The sequence below is a fragment of the Sesamum indicum genome, linkage group LG6, assembly GCF_000512975.1.
Source record: "Sesamum indicum cultivar Zhongzhi No. 13 linkage group LG6, S_indicum_v1.0, whole genome shotgun sequence".
In the NCBI taxonomy this organism is placed as follows: Eukaryota; Viridiplantae; Streptophyta; class Magnoliopsida; order Lamiales; family Pedaliaceae; genus Sesamum; species Sesamum indicum.
In genome coordinates, this window is record NC_026150.1 from 19736489 (window position 1) to 19754180 (window position 17692).

At 35.2% G+C, this 17692-nt stretch overlaps 2 protein-coding genes across 4 annotated transcripts; both read right to left on the bottom strand.

The window, feature by feature from the left end:
• LOC105165169 (serine/arginine-rich splicing factor SR45a) lies at positions 2556 to 6294 on the bottom strand. Of its 3 annotated transcripts, none has more exons than XR_848075.2 (8): positions 6157 to 6294; positions 5176 to 5198; positions 4999 to 5073; positions 4792 to 4903; positions 4489 to 4638; positions 4244 to 4341; positions 4017 to 4080; positions 3846 to 3923 (listed from the first exon to the last, which is right to left on the bottom strand). XR_848075.2 is itself a non-coding variant. In XM_011084078.2 (7 exons), exons 2-7 carry the CDS (start codon positions 5196 to 5198, stop codon positions 3223 to 3225), a joined length of 1125 nt encoding a protein of 374 aa, XP_011082380.1. In that variant the 5' UTR covers positions 6157 to 6293; the 3' UTR covers positions 2556 to 3222. The 3 variants fall into 3 exon arrangements, 1 of the variants encoding a protein (XP_011082380.1); XR_848076.2 differs by having other exon boundaries at positions 4244 to 4326; positions 6157 to 6293; XM_011084078.2 differs by lacking the exon at positions 4244 to 4341 and having other exon boundaries at positions 2556 to 3923; positions 6157 to 6293.
• Positions 11416 to 15873, bottom strand: LOC105165170. The gene is made up of 4 exons (XM_011084079.2): positions 15512 to 15873; positions 13398 to 13490; positions 12565 to 12702; positions 11416 to 11679 (listed from the first exon to the last, which is right to left on the bottom strand). The coding sequence occupies exons 1-4, from the start codon at positions 15737 to 15739 to the stop codon at positions 11641 to 11643; spliced, it is 498 nt and encodes a 165-aa protein (XP_011082381.1). The 5' UTR covers positions 15740 to 15873; the 3' UTR covers positions 11416 to 11640.

Here is a 17692-nt window from a genome sequence, read left to right on the forward strand (position 1 = left end):
GGGTGAATAGAGAAAAAAATTGACAGGTCAGACAGAATAAAATCTGGAAAGTTATATCACCTAAAGAACCCTCCACCTGGAGGGGAGCAGGTGTTAAGTGAGCAAGCCAGAGAATTTCTTCTACTAAAAGCTTCTTCGGATTATACCGATAGGTAGTGATGCTGCTTATTTGATCCCCATCTAGTCCCTCACCTTCGGTCAAAGGGGTCGGTTTGTCTACCTTCCAATCAAGGGAAAAAGGCCACTGACGACCAATGGGAGTTTTGACAAAAATGAATTTGGTTTTCCAAGGGCCAACATTGGAAGCAAGAGGGTCGAGGAATCTACACTCTTTACGGGAAGTTAGGTAGAAAAAACCGGCGTCCCCAGACCGTGCGGAGGTAGTAAAAGAGTACAAAGACCAGAAATTCTCAAAACTTGGCTCAAACCTATGTACCCGCATAACGATGACGAAAAGGATAATATGTCGAATCGAATTGGGGGATAGTTGCATAGGGCATATGTCTAGACGGCGTAAGATATGGGCTACGCAAGGAGCTAAAGGGAAACGCAACCCAGCTTCAAAATGCTGCAAGGAAAAAGAACAGAAACCAGGTGGAGGTCGGTGCATACGATCAGTAGGGCCGGGGATGAGTATTTCATAATTGGAAGGGATAAAAAATTTTTCCCTTATATTTTGAACCGGTAACCTCACAGTACTAGATAACTCCATCCAGGGGTTTGGCTGCAAGGTAGAGGGGGAGTACTCGGGTGCAGGAGCTTCGTTAGAATCAGACCTAACTAAAGAGGCGGAAGGGCGAGACCCACGTCTAGAAGGTACTAAGTCTCTAAGGAGGATATCAGAGGGGGCAGAGGTTAGGAGAAGACATAGTACCTGGAATTGGAGATCGAGGGCGGACAGGAAAACGCGACGAAGAAGACACCAGAAGAAAGCTACTGGAGAGGGAATTCTTCAGAACAGCAACGCTTGGGAGGATAGGGGAAAGTAGACGTTTGCGAGTATAGGGGAAGGAAGAGGCAATTTGAAAGGAGTTTGTATATATATTACGAGGAAGGCGGTTTCTAATTCGACCGTTAGCCTACCAGTAAATGACATCTGTATTTCAAAAAAGGTATAAAGGGCAGAAGCGACCGATGAGCGACACGTGTAAGATCGAAAACGCTCCGAGATCCTTTCAGCAGGCGGACGAGACTTTTCGAATGCTAGGGTGACGTCACTCGAAAAGTGGGGGAGTAATGATGATGGTGATATTATAAAAGACCAATATGCCCTTCGGACGAGGGTAAAGCGGTCTACACAATTTGAAGGTCTTTGACCAAGGGTCAATCCCTTGGTAGTTACATGAGCGTACTTGACTCCTAAAAATGAGGACGCTTAAACACCATTCACGGATAGTGGATACTGAACGTGGATACACGCATAAGCTTACTGATATCACTGGATAGCAGGATATATAAGGGAAGAGGTCGCAGGGCGCAGAGGTAAGTTTTTTTTGGGGCGAGTTCTTGAGCTAATTATCTTCATTTAAACCTGGAGAAGCTATCTCAATAGACCACAAACTAACTTGAGCGTCGGAGCACCTCCGCCGGGACTTATCCCGGCTAAGTGACGTTCGTTTCTTGCTTGCAGAAAACCTTCTAAACTACGTACTCCGAGCAGATCGCTGGCTGGGAAAGAAGCTGAGTTCTCGAGCCGGATCAATATTAAAGATAGAATGCAAAATATGTTAATTTATGTAAAACAAAATTACACTAGTCATGTTGTAAAGGAGACAAAGGCTATGTTGTCCAAATATGTAGTATGCTACTCCGACTTAAATCTTGTGGCATTTGGAATCAATTTTTATGACTATGGACTGTTATTATACACTAAAATAGAAAGTTGGCTTCAGTGGTCCATTATTTGGGCCCTTCAAAATTAGCCTGCAAAATAAACCTAAATAAACAATTATTTTTAAATAGGCTTTTTAGAGTTTATTCAGTTTCTAGAAGCTGATGTTTGGAGGCCCATCCAAGGCCCGTAAAAGAATTTTTAAGCCATTTATTAATTACCAGACTTCTGAAAACAAGAGCACACACCAAAAATAGTTTCCTGAAAACCAACACACATTTCCTTTTTTCTAAGTAATAATAAATAATAAAACATATATAATAATAAAAATAGGCTATCATTTTTTTGTTCTTTCCACGCCATAGAACCAATTTTGCTTTATTTCTTAACTAAACCATCCATTTTCCAAGTTAAAGATCATCAGCTAATATCTTTACTTTTTTTTTTAAATAAATGCCCGTTTGGAAGCAGGCTTACTTTTTGAGGAGATGCCTCCTTAGTGGAAGATATTTTTTTAGGAGAATGCCTGCTTCGGGACATGACTTATTTCGAGAAGGCATCCAGGTGAAATAGGTTCTTGTCCTCTTCTTTTTTGTATTTTTCACCAAGGACAATATTTTTGTATTCCCTAACCTCCTCCAAGTTGATGTATCTTTTAGCTAGTGCTAGAAGATTGTAAAAATTGCAAAGGGCTTTTTAGTTAAAGACTTAAAGATTGTAGAAGTCCTCTCATCTCCATTTTCCCTACCATTCCAAAATCGGATAAGACAAGGATGAATATAGTCACGAGCTAGCTTATGTCCGTAAGGATATCTGTCGCCGCACCCAGCGACTTTACGTACCTCACTGTCCTTGCCTCAACTTATATGCCTCACTATCTTTTTTCACATTACATGTTGACCTCATCAACGACCAGACAGGCTTACACAGGGAAAACATTGGAGCAAATGATTGATGCCGCGCCGTTCAACGTAAGAATTTCTTGCACCCATTGACGATCTTCTAGCTAGAAAACCATTGCATCTACTAAAATGGTATAACTGCTCAGCCAACACCAAGTCAAACACTCTAAGGTCCAACCCAATACCATGCTATAAGAAACATACAAATCACCAGACGTACGGGATGACAAAGTCAAATCGCTATGCCCAAAGACAGAGAGTCAGAGCACAACAAAGAAGTACAAATAATGTTTAACAGAGTGGAGGTCCACAACACACAGCAGCCTCCTCGGCAATCTTGTGCGTAACATGCCCAATTTATACCACCATCATAACCCAGACAGTTATATCCACCAATCCACATCCTAGATCATATATTTAACGAAACTACCACCAGGTCCCAAAAGCAGCTACAAGTACAGCTACAGTAACAGCAAGCGTGCAGTCGAACTATGGAGAAGAAGGTTCAGCACTAGCTGATCTTGAACCAGATCTAGACGATGAAGAAACACTAGGACTCCTTGAGTGCCTTCTTGAGGACCGACTATCTTGGGACTGTGCACGTTTGCGAGAAAGGGAAGCACTCCTCTTCAAGCTTTTAATTTGTCTTGGGGACATACTGCAAGACTTGTCCCTCCTTGAGCTCTTCCTGGGAGATGGAGAGACACTCCGGGAGTAGCTTCGTCGAGAGTACCTTGGGGACACACTGCGTGAGTAACTCCTCGATCGTCTGGGTGTCACACTACGTGAGTAACTTCTCCTTGAATTAACTCGATGTCTAGGTGAAATGCTTCGAGCAGAAGACCTGTGTCGGCCCCTATAGCGATCATCAGGAGAGTAGTCCCGTGAAGACCTGTAACGTCTCCTATAATAACGGTCATCAGGAGAATAGTCCCTGTAGTAAGGAGAGTAGGAACGATCTCGCCTGCTTACAGGAGACCTGCTGTATGACCTAGAACGAGAGCGGGAATAAGACCTTCCACGGATGTAGTATGGAGAATATGATCTACGACGTGCGTAAGGTGAGTACGATCTGCGTCGACGACTATAATAAGGAGAATAAGACCGGCTGCGGCTCCTATCTCTTTCAGATGAATATCGAGGTGAATGACTTCTTGAATAAGTTGAGTAGCTAGGAGACCTACGACGCACTACATGAGCAGAACAATTTTTGAGAAAGCTTAGAATGATAGCAGACAGCTAAAATAATTAAACCAAAATCACAGAGTAGGTATACATCTCACCATGAACGGTTCTCAGCCCAAGATACTTTCCAGGAGTAGGGGTGCGTCCTCTTCGCCTTCTAGCCTGCAAAATTCAAAACAATTCATGAGACTGATCATCTCCGAATCCCAACAGCATTATCTTTATTGACATCATGTAAGCAGCAGTTGGGAAAGTTAAGGCTGCAGCAGCCGAATAGCAATAAGGTTAAAGAGCAAAAGAAAGAGACAAAAGCAGGGCATACAACCCCCTGAAACAACAGTCTGCTATTTGCTTGATGTATTTGATTTGATTTGTTAGTTTGATGAAGAGCTGCTACACACAGCTGCCCTGTTGCCACAGAAACTTCAGGCGAAAAGAAAGCATAACTTTCAAGCTCAATATATCGGTAAATTGAAAGAACATAATAATTGCCAGAGTTTTTCATACAATGACAACAACAGAATGCAAAGGTCGACAATGTTCAAAGGCCTACGAGCAACACTTTTTTACCTTTTCAACAGTGATAACCCTGCCCTCAAGCACCGAACGGTCCAAGTACTTGATGCAACGATCAGCCTCCTCCAATGTTGACATAGTCACAAAGCCAAACCCACGGGATTCCCGTGTCCATGGATCAACAACAAGGTGGACATCCTCAACCTGAAAAACCAGACGATCCATTTCAATTTATCAGATAATGGGCTTAGAGTTATCAGCACACACCATAATACAAGATAATATTGATACTAAGTCTGCAAAGCACCGTCCAGGTTTCAACAAAATTCACAGTTCATACACAGCATCCACTTATACCTTTCCTTCAGTTGAAAAGTGCTTCTCAAGGTCTCTCTTTGTCACTCGGGTTGAAAGCCCTGTCACATACAAGTTATTTCCCGGATTCTCAGCATCACTGGATACACGACTCCTGCCAGTTGACAATCATCAGTTGTATTATCCTACTTTAGTCAAGTCCAAGTCAAGAAAGCAAATGAAATGAGATACTTCAAGTCCACAAATTACCTTGACCTACTCCTTGACCGAGACCTGGAGACAGACCTACTGTAGCGCCTGTAAGGTGAAGGAGAATCAGAGTACCTGTGGAGTATGGATAAAATTTCAAAATGATAAGTAGATACTTCATAGTAAATCACTAATTAGAACAGTAGAATTCAGATAAAACAAAAACTTAGTACACACCTGGATCTCCTGGAGTATGACATCTGCATAGACAGACATCAATACAATATGATCAATCAATACAATATCATCAGTAACTCCAAATTAGGCTTACCACTTTCACTTAACAGTGAATATCAAATGAAAAACAAATTGAACAAGGGCACTTCATCGAGCAACCAATTCAATTGAATATGATGTAAGATCGTACTTTCACACATAGAAAAACTAATATTAACTAAAGAAAGAAAGGGAAAATTCATTCCATTCCAATAAAATTGAGAGATCGCAGTATCACTGAATGCAACCTAAAAAATATGTAATATATATTGACAGATACCTCAACTTGGATGAGTCCAGAAAAATTAATTTATATCTTTCGGAGCTAGACTTCTTAACATGTGGCATGATAAGAACAGAGCATATGAAATCATTACAAGCTTCAATAGATAAACTTCATCAATCGTGTCTCACAAATGAACTAAGAACTCCGTCCCCTTTATATATGCCCTAAAATCACAAACCCCTTTTCAGATAACACAGATACATCAGCGATTTTTGACACTTCAAAATAAAGCCTTGAGTTATAATAATAAATCGTCCCAACAGTGAACTGATACCTAGATATGTCAAAGAAATTCAACATCGTGATAAACAATTAAACTTAGTAAGAATGTTGGAAAGTTTCGGTTTGAATTGCAAATTATGAAATTCATCTAACAATAAAAAGAAATAAACACACAGAAAATAAAAAAATAAAAAAAAATAACAAGCGTGGTAAAATTCAGGCCTAGGTAGAAAGGAAAAAGAAATGATTATTTCAATTGTGTAAGGAAAAATACAATCAAACAATACGGAATCCACAGATCGGAATTCCATCGAATTCCGCATATATCACCCCAATTCGTCGTTATCAATAGAGAAAAAGACCACTGAACAATAAATTAAATTTTCATTCCCAGGTAAAACATAAGATTCCAACAAAATCCTTCGAAGACTCACCTTGAGAAGCGATTTGTCAATCGATCGACTACTATTTTCTTTCTCTACGTTTTCGCTCTGTCCCTCTTTCCGTGGATGTATCTGGTAACAGATTAAGCGCCTTTTTATAGCTGCAAGACGAAAAGAAGTTTCTGGAGAAGCTGATCTTTAGATCATTTATATTTTGATTTATTACACCTTTCCCCCTATTCCTATAAGTAATTGCACAAACCTCCCCTTCTTAATTACAAATACCCCACCTTTTGATTGATAGTAAAAAACGACTACTTTTAAAAATACAAACTTTTTATGAACTAATATAAAACGATGGTAATAAAATGACTAGAATGAGAGGAATGGACATTTTATGTCATTTCTCTTATTTCATTACGAAGTGAGGTGATTTATTTTGGGAAAAATGAAAATATCTATTTGTGATATCGTAAATGAGCAAATTATCTTTTTTATAAAATAATAAATAGTGATTTACCTTTCTATATTTTTTAAAATACAATAATTTACCTCTCTATGTTTTTTAAAATAAAGCAATTTACCTCTCTGTAGAAGTAAATTGCTTCATTTTAACAAGCGGGCTATATTTTTTTTTATAGTGGAGTAATGTGCTTATTTTCAATATCATAGTGGGGTAAATTGCTATTCACTTGAATTATTTTATAAAGATTACTTTTAAAAATACAAACTTTTTATGAACTAATATAAAACGATGGTATCGTAAATACCTCTTTGTGATATCGTAAATGAGCGAATTATCTTTTCATGAAATAATAAATAGTGATTTACCTTTCTATATTTTTTAAAATACAATAATTTATCTCTCTATATTTTTTAAAATAAAGCAATTTACCTCTCTGTATAGTTCAATTGCTTCATTTTAACAAGTGCAGAGGGGTAAATCGCTATATTTTTTTCATAGTGGAGTAATGTGCTCATTTTCAATATCATAGTAGAATAAATTGCTATTCACTTGAATTATTTATAGGGTTTTAAATTCAGAATTAAATAATTTGTAGCTTAGTTAATGAATGAAGATGAACCATATAAAAGGAAAATCAGTATAATGATGTGGGGAGATGAATTACAAAAATACAGTAACTTGTAATTATAAGGATATAAAGTGATATTGAAAAATGATAATCCACAAATAAATATAGAACACCTCCTTTGGATGTTTATCAATTTATAACATCCCACGTCAGAACTTTACTAGAAAGAATTTTTTGGACAAAAAATCCAATGAACGAAAATGAGTGCATTATTCATTTAATACTCAATCATATATTGTCTGATTAAAAATTTTATCAAAAAAATCCGTGGGGAAAACTACGATTAAAAAAAAAAAGTCTTCCATGCATATGAATTTGATTCGGGTCGAAATTCACGCGACCTTCTTGGTCGAATGAGTTGGTCTTCCAAGCAGTTCGAGGTCGCTGCCTCCCCCATACTAGTGATTGGGCCCTGAGAAAAGAAACAAATCGTTAGGCTTGTTGGGGTGGCCTCTAGCTAAGACCCTCCGATGCTTAAGTCAGTGTTTGGTTCTGAGGTCGTTAAAGTAGGTCGCTTAGTGAGTTAGCGAGATGAAGCGACCAAAAAGTAAAATGTGATGAAAATAACGTACCATCAATGTACTGACTGGAGGTATTTATAGAGTGGAGCTGGGGGTCTGATGGATCCAATGCACATTTGCCACGTGTTTCGGGCAACCCGACCGGGTTAAAAAGGCGCGGATCCTGCTAGTGAACTTATAATTTTGTGCCCTCTTGGGGGCAAAATTGTCCTTTTTGTGATAATTTAGGGTTTTACTCATATCAGAATTCCATCGCAGTAAACTATTAATTGAAATCTTTTAAACGAAGATCCAAACTATTGTGAACTATATTTTCAAATGGTACAATATGAATTATCAAGGAGAACAAATCAGATTAATAGTCACTTGAATGAACATGTTGAAATTTTTGCTCCATCAACTTCTAGTAAATTTTGTACATTTGTGGATTATTCCTTGTAAAAATGAGATTTCCTACATAAATAGATGTTGGATATTGGATTGGTTTTTTTGGATTCGTGATCCAATTGTATTATATTTGAGATAGAGTTTGAATTTCTCAAATACATATTGGGATAAGGACTCAACTGGGATAAACCTTATCTAGAATATAATTTGTAGTCTTTCAATTATGTGTATATAATGATGGTTGACATATCCAAATGAGAAGTGGACATGATGTTCAATATGGGTCTTCTAGTTAATTCAAGCAGTGGGACAAGTGCAAGTTTGATGTATGAAAGCTCCATTTATAACTCGAAATATTGTCCAAGGAGTGATAATCATCGATTCCATTGAGCAATCATTTTATAGGCTTAACGATGATTGAGATGATCACCGAATATGTCAAGATAGTGAGAGATGCAGCTCTAAATGCTATGTGGGAGAAAAAGTTTGATTGCTAGAAGTGATATGGAGATATCGCAAATAGATGGCTATCCATCACATAGATGTAAGGAGAAAATATGATACATACTTAGTGTTTAGATACTAAGGTTGTATACGTGTCATACTAAACTTATTGATACTCCATAATCACATCATTCTTAGTTAAACGAGATGCGTTGAAATTGAAAGAAGAAAAGAAATGCTAATGAGCATTAATTGAGTAAGCACTATAGAATGTCTGATGCACGATATGTGTGCTCAACTAGTTTAGTGCTTAACAATTGGAATGGTGAGTAGATATCAAAATGATCCTCAATGCACATTGTGTGATGCAACTAAGTGATCGATAGATATCTATGGATGTAATCTAAGATCAACTGAAGATTATCTAGTCATGATGCATGTTGTGATGCACATATATGAGACGTATGCTTTAGGTGCCAAGTATTGTTGGAGGACCTAGTATACATACCAATTTTTTTTTTTATGGGACATGTACATAATTAAGTCATTCTCCAACATGTTCTATGTGTTGTATGATCGCTTATTCCTTACACTATTAGTGGTAAAGGATCATGTAAAACTTGATTCTTGTGGCTTGTGAGAACATACCTATAGTACTCAATCATTAATGGCACTTGAGCTTGATTGGCCCTCTCACACGGGCTTAAATTAATTTGAGTATAATAATTATTATAATTATCTAAAATTATTCTTAATAACTAAAATATATATTTGATTATTATAATTATTTAATATTATTTTTAATTAGCTAAAATATATTTTATTAATATAATTAAATTAATTAAAAAAATTATGGAAGATGGCGACGTTTGCCCCTCGCACAACTAGGCGACGACGAAGTGATCATCATCCAAACGTTGTCGCCCGCTTTCTTCGTCGTCGCCACGGTTTGGGGATGTTGTCCCTGCTCCGTCACCCCGGCGTGAAGGCCCCTAATTTGCGGGGGACGGCGGGGTGGGGATGGCACTAGGCGTGGTTGGCGCAAGGGAAGGAGGGAGGCGGTGGAGTGGGGTGGCAGTGATTGGGAAGGGGGTAGGCTGCGGGGGTGAGGGTAGTTAGGGTTTTTAGTTTAGTTTTTATATAATAATAATAATAATATTTTATAATTTTAAATTATATATGTATAATATAAGTTAAATAATTTATTGAATTTAAATATTTTATTTTTTTAAAATTTAACAATTGATTTAATTGATTAGATTTCAACGATCATTATCTAATAAAAAAAGATTCAATAATTTTTAAAATAAAAAGTAATATATATTAAAGAAAAGTATAATGATTATTTTATTAAAAAAAATAACGGCGTTAGTTAGATTATAAAAGCTGTCACAATCATTAATAGGAAGATTACAACTTCGAGACACCAAACAAATTTCCTAGGCTATAAGTCGCATGATACAGACCACAAAAAATATGAAGGTGAACCACAATGAAAAACATATTTGCCCCATTAGCATACATATAACGGAGTAACCAAACCCCTTCAACTTCTCTCATAATGTGTTCTACGCTGTTGAAAGCTAGATCCACATGAGGTGTGTAATACATAGCTAAAAAAACCCCAGTCACTATCTGAATAACTAAACAAATACCAGTTAACGAACTGAACCCCCACCAATAACTAAATTTAATAGAGCGTGACAATTAACAATATTTACAAAAATAAAATAGAGATTTTTATCTATTTTTAAAATATGTGGAATTCTTTAACAAACTTTTTAAGATATACGAAGATTTTATACATTTTAATCAATAAAAAAGTAGGCAATACACCGCCGATTCTATCAAATAGCTCTCCATGCTATTTTGCTTTATCTTTCTTGTAGACCCATATAAGTCGTTGTGGTAACGGATATCAAATAAGATCCCAATTTGACAAATGATGTCAAGTAAAATCCAGCAAGTATCATTGTAAGTTGGGCATCGAAACGTCCCAAACTCATGGCCGATGTAGAAATGAGTCCATCTCAGGCATCACAATGCTTAACAATGGTTACAACTTACTCTTATTTACAACATTCATCGATGCATTGCTCAATCGCTGTTTGAAATTTTTTTCCTCAGCTGAGATTTGGTTAAATAAACTTAATTATATATTTTTTTTAAATTATACATCAATCACACAATAATATTACACTTGTTACAAAATCTAGTTAAACCCGATATAGATTAGGATTTCCCATGATCCAAGTATAATAGAATTTGGATTCAAGGCAATTTTAGTCTCTTACTTTCATGCAATTCTCATTTTAGTCCCTTAACTTACTAGAGTTCTATTTTAATCCTCTATAATTTAAAAAGGCTTAATTTTAGTGCACATTTGGTTGGAAATTTGCCTCAGTCGCCGAAAAAAATCACATGATCTTCACGTGACTTTTTAAATTGGGGGTTTTATTTTTATTGACTTAAAAAGTCACATGACCTAACGGATTAAAGGTAATTTTAGTCCCCTAACTTCATGCAATTCTCATTTTAGTCCCGTAACCTAGGGTTTCATTTTAGTCCTCTATAACTTAAAAAAACTCAATTTTGGTACACATTTTTTTATTTCCACATCATCGCCACGTGAGCTTTTTAAGCCAATAAAAATGAAACCCCCAATTCAAAAAGTCACGTGAAGGCCATGTGACTTTTTTCAGGACTGAGGCAAATTTTCGACTAAATGTGTACCAAAATTGAGCTTTTTTAAGTTATAAAGGACTATAATAGAACCCTAATAAATTACCGGACTAAAATAATAATTACCTGAAGTTAGGAGACTAAAATTACCTTTAATCCATAGAATATTGATATGCATCAACTTATAATGAAGAGTATGCATCTATAATAATTCTACCATGTCCGAGTTGAATTATGACATGGGATTTCAATTTAGACATGATACAAACTAAACTCAGTTCAAGCTAATATTTATTCATACATAAGCTTAATCAACCTGTCTGATTCAAGCTTCATCCCAAACTTACTAAACATCAATTACCAAAACATATCCAAACTCCATTACATGGTTCAACACATGACTCAAATCAACCACTCCTGTTGGGCTTGCCAGAGATAAAATCCACCTGAAAAGAAAGAAAGGAAAGAAAAATAAAAAATAAAAATGCAACACCAATCAAGAACAGTTAAATGTAAGAGATCCCCTTTGGAAAACACTAAGGGTGTGTTTGTTTGAATTGATAAATTTGGATAGGATGAAAGTATTTTGAAAATATGATTTCAAATGACTCCGTTTGAAATGAATCTAAAATTCATTTATATTTATCAAAATTTAGTTTAAAATTTAAAATGAAAAAATTTGAAATTCTTTATGTTTAAAATTATCAAAGCACATCAAAGAATTTGTTGTGAAAAATTTGCAATTTAAAAAATTTCAAATCCTTCAATCCAAATACAACCTAAGTTAAAAAACCCTTTAAGAAAAAGATAGCGTAACTCTAAACTTGTAAATGAATGGGTATGAGTACTCAGACCCATAGCCATAAATAGTCGTAATGATTACAGTAAATTACAACCACCTTCCATAAAATTTGGTTTAATTATGAATATTTTCTCGTTATTTGAGAATTTATGAATACCTCCCTAAAATAAAAAATAATTATGTAATTGCTAAATGGTTGTGGAAATTATGCAACTTTTGAAAGGCAGTTTTAGTCCATATGCACTCACTTCACATAGGGGTAAAATTGTCCGAAAATCTGCCAGATGACTAAAAATAAGTAATTTGGTAAGTTACTGGACCTAAACAAATATGGACATAGTTATCGAAAAAATTAAAAATTAGGCATACTTAGCGGACTAAAATGATATTTTTCCCTAATATTTTTCATAGCTAAAATGCAATTTTAACCCTAATCAAGAGACAAAAACACAAGCTTGTGCTGTGTTTGTGTGTTTGATGAAAATGAAAAAGGGTAAATGGGAATAGATTGTAATATTTGTTGTGGTACCATATCAGCAGTAGCAGGAATCCAGTCATTAGTAGCAGGATTTCCCCTGCATGAGGCGTGGCATTCAGCAGCAGTATCTGCAGACAGGCTGAAGCCCTTCCCATTTATGCTATCCACTTTTATGAACCCTGTTCCAGTCTGCAGTATATCACACCGATGAGTGATTGACGCATAATTTTTTCAAATAAAAAAATATAACTAAATTAGATTATAATTTAAAAGTTGGATCACATATGATACACGTATTGATGTGATATTAGTCTGTGACACAAATATGTGATAAAAGATCCATACCATTTTCAGTATTTTTTATTTCCTTCTTCACTTTCATTCATTAAATTTCAAATGAATCACAAGATCAAGATTATTGTAGCTTAGTATTTGTTTTAAATGACAATTTTAAAAGTTTTTTGGGTAATTATATTTTGCCATTCGAACAATGTCCGTTTTTACACTTTGTTGTCAATTTTTTTTTTTGGTCAACTTACCATCTCAACTTACCATATATTGGCCGCTTTTTTTGTTGAGTTTTTTGTCGGAAAAACATCACATGCTGTGTATATGTGAAAAATATTACCTCATATAACATTTATATATCACATGTGCATTACTGATGTTTTTTCGACCAAAACCTTGATTGAAAAACAATTACAAACGGCAAAGTGCAAAATTTTCTAAAGTTAAGATACTAAGTTGACAAAAAAAAATTAAATACCAAAATATAAAAACAGTTATAGTTCAAAAAACAAAATATAGTTAACCCTAAATTTGATTGCAATGAAGAAATATTAACAAGAAATGATGGGAGCATGGAGGTTTAGGATTGATGATACCGTGTGATGCTGCTTGTCAACGCCATTGAGATCACTGTAATATTTGGTTTCCACAAACTCGTCGTCAGCCGTACTTCCTTTGTAAACCAGCTTCTGCAGTACAACATGTAATGTTAGTTCAAAATTAAAAAGCTCATTAAAATTGATATTTAGCTAAATTTAGGGAAAAATATTATTTTAGTCGACTAAATATGTTTAGTTTTAATTTTAGTTCAATAACTATGTCTATTTTTGTTTAGGTCCAGTAACTCACTAAATTGCTTACTTTTAGTCATTTGACATATTTTCGGACAATTTTACCCCTATGAGAGCATATGGACTAAAATTGTCTTTCAAAAGTTGCATAGGGGTAAAATTGTCCGAAAATCTGCTAAAGGACTAAAAGTAAGCAATTTCGTAAGTTACTAGACCTAAACAAAAATGGACATAGTTATCGGACTAAAATTAAAATTAGGCATACTTAGCGGACTAAAATAATATTTTTCTCCTAAATTTATTTAAAAAGATCTGCTAAGGTTAAATGAATCGGGTCATATAATCGGCTACTTATTATCAATGGCTATAATTCAAAAATAATATTTCTAGTAATATGACACCCTTTTACTTATATATTACACCCTACAATATAAAAATATTATTAGAAAAATATTGAATAAAGGCTAAAATTGAAAGTTTTGGATAATTTCTTTTGTTGACATGAATATTTTTAACTCAAACCCAAACAAGAGGGGTATGGAGAATTCTCATATGGGGCGTAAATATAATTTTAAAACATCTATAGTTAAAAGTATAATTTTGTATTTTTAAATGAGATATAAGTTTAATTAACCTTAAAATAAAACATAAAGCTTGTAATGTTAATTCTATTAACTGAAGAAATTATACTTTTGATAACTGAACAACACCATTTATTCGATTTCAATCCCAAAACAACCACATACATTCTCTTTTTTTTATTGTTTTGGTCATTCTACAATTGTTTGTTAATGGTTAATTAAAATTTAGGAATAATTACGTTCTTCTTCCCTGAGGTTTGGCGTAATCACACCTAAACTTTCTTTGATTTGAAAAATTACATCATGCACTCCTGAGGTATACTTCATTCTAATAAATAAATTCATCTGTTAGTCACAATTCACCGAATTTGCTGATATTAGTGAAAAATTGAAGAAAAAAAAATCTATATTTACTCTCAATTGACTTATTATTGATTTATTGCATGTCGGATAATCTTTTTATGAGCAAATTACCCTCATATGTCTTCACTCGTCAATGAATGTGAGGATGCATATCTTTACCATTATAAGGATAATTTAGTCGAGAAAAAATTGTTTGATTTACATTAATTTAGTAATAAGTCAATTGGGGGTAAATATCAATTGTGATTCAATTCTTTTGTCAATAGCAGTAAATTCAACGATTGTTGACTAATGTAGAGACTTATTTGTTAGACGAAAACGAAATTCAAGAGTACTAAATATAATTTACCAAAGCATAGGGAGTCTAGGTATAAGATTACACCAAAACTGAGTGAGTGTAATTATCCATAAAGTTTATCATGATCTCTATTATGATCTAATTATTTGCATAATCTTGAGTAATAGCCGAATTATGAGTCATAATTTTAACTGCAATTAATATTTTCAGCTCGAAACAAAAGTCGACGACCTTCCTAAATTGCCACTGATTACTATATATTCACTATAATTTTGGTAAAAATGCAAGCAACCCTATTGTGATATCATAAATGAGTAAATTACCCCTTATGAAAAAATAAATAGCGATTTACTTTCCTATATTTTTTAAAATACAACAATTTACCTTCCTATAATTTTTAAAATGAAGCAATTTTTACCTCCCTTATATAGGAAGGTAAATTGCTTTATTTTAAAAAGTACAAGGGGGTAAATTACTATATTTTTGTCATAGGGGGTAATGTACTCATTTTCAATATCACAGGAAGCTAAATTGCTATTCACCCCTATAATTTTCCACTTTCGAATATAAGAACCAGCAGCCAGAAAAGATCACATTTCTTACAACAATTTACCCCTTTGAAAAAATGAATTTATAAATAATAACAACATATACACACACAGTATCTAAAATCAAACCTGTACATCATCCTTCTCAAGACGTTGGAAGTGAAGATATTCAGGAATGACAGTGTCATGGGCTGAAAAGCCATCCACATATGCAGAAGAGTAGTCGCTGCGTTGAGGCTTGGTGTGCCGCTTGGGCGCTGCCCGGTCGAAGTAGTCTCGGGTGGCGGCCTCCACCCTCGCCGCTGCCTCCCCGTTCAAGTGAACATCGCTGCGACTCGGCCTCACCATACGCTCCATACCTCAGTCAAGTTTTTTTCTCTTGGACAAGTGATCTAAGGAATCGAGGAGATATTTGAATTGCTCAAGGGCTTGAGATATTTTCTTCCAGACAAGATATTTGTTTAGTACTTTTCGCCATGTGTGACAATAATTCAACCCAAGTATTAAGCTTATCTAGTTGGTAACAAAATTAAAGTGTCTGAGAGGATTTGGACCCCAGTTATTGAGGTTGTCGTTGCTTCTGATTTCTTTTCATTCTTTTTATTTTTTTAAACTGCGTATGAATTACTGCATTTACAATAATGAATTTCAAATTTTAAGGAAAAATATTTGAATTTTATCATTTCAAATATTTCAAATTTTTACTCTAATTTAAACTATATTTGATTGGATAGTGATTGGACAAAAATGAGACCAACTAGATGTTAATTAATCAGAAGTGCAATTTAGCACAATTATTCTATAATATAATACAAACCTCTTTTTCTCTTTTTGTCTTTCCCTCCTCTCAATTATGAACGTGGTATTTATACTAAAAGTTGGTAATATGGGTTAAAACCCATGGTTCCAACTAGGCCTGTCAATAGGCGAGTATCGTCCTACACAGAATCGGTCCTAACAGATACCCATAGCAAATTTTTCATACCCTATTTGTGTCCTACCATATAATATACCTATAGGGTTTTACCTAAATTATACCCAAAAGAATTGGGTAAAGTTTGGGTCTTAGCCATTTGAGACCCACTTAATTTTATCTCTTTTATAATATATTTGGAATGGGGATGAAACAGTTTTATTTTTTCTGCTACACTTTTGGTTCGCCCCTGGCCACGTTTTTAGGCCAGGGATCTTGGTAATGCGACTCGAATGGTTGTTGGTTTCATACTTGCTGTTCACTTTAGGGAGTGAAGCTATGTTCTTGATGTGTCGCTATTTGTAGGTTCTGTTATGATGAGGGGTCGCCCCTTTTGTTCTTGGAGGGAGATTGTCAAAACCTCTCTGCATGGAGGGCCCCTTGCGCTTTATTTTTCGTGGATGTAGCCTTCATGATGCTACTTGACTGGAGATTCTTGTCCTCCTTGTTGACGGGTGCCTTCTAAGGATTCCAAGTAAGGATCCCTTAGACAGACCTTGTTGAGGTTAGTGAAGCGAGTGCAAATTCTCCACTACCCTCCGGATTTCGACACCACTACTACATTTGCGAACTAATCAATATTTTGTACTTCCATCACATACTCTACTGCAAGTAGTTTTTCGCCCTCATTTTCAATGGTCTGATTTCTTTTAGTGGACCAAAGTTTCTGCATTTCTGCCTTACTGGTTTTGCTTTTGGATCAACGTTTATCAATTGCAGCCCATGCAAACATAACCACATTTTTTCCTAGAAATTCAATCAATAACAACTCCATACCGAGAGAATATGACTTCCTATCCTCGCAGTCATGTCCTCTTTTCCTAGAATTAACTCTTTAATTTTATAGTCTAATGGTTCCATCCTTTTAACTCTTTTCTCCTTGAACTTTTGCTCAACCTCAAGGTCTGATACCTGTCCTCCTGCCTTCTTTTCAATTCGCATGTTCGATATTGAATTTGTTTTTAACTACCGTGTGATAACATGGTCTTGCTTTTTTTTTTTATCTCCCTTCACTTGCCCAATACCAATTTTGGTTGGAAATTTCATCTTCAAGTGGTATGCTGATACTATTGCTTGAAAATGGTCCAATGTTTGACACCCTAATATCATATTATAAGCAAAAGAGGTGTCCACCACCAAATACCATACTATTAAGGTTCTCCTACACGGTTTAGCTCCTAACGAAGTCGGCAGATCAATAGTTCCAACTGGAGCAATTGCTCCTCCTCCAAAAATCCTACAAGTGGTGTGTTCATTGTTTTGATGTTGGCTAAGGGCATATCTATGCTCTCTAACACATGTCTAAAGATGATGTCAGTTGACCTTCCATTATCTAC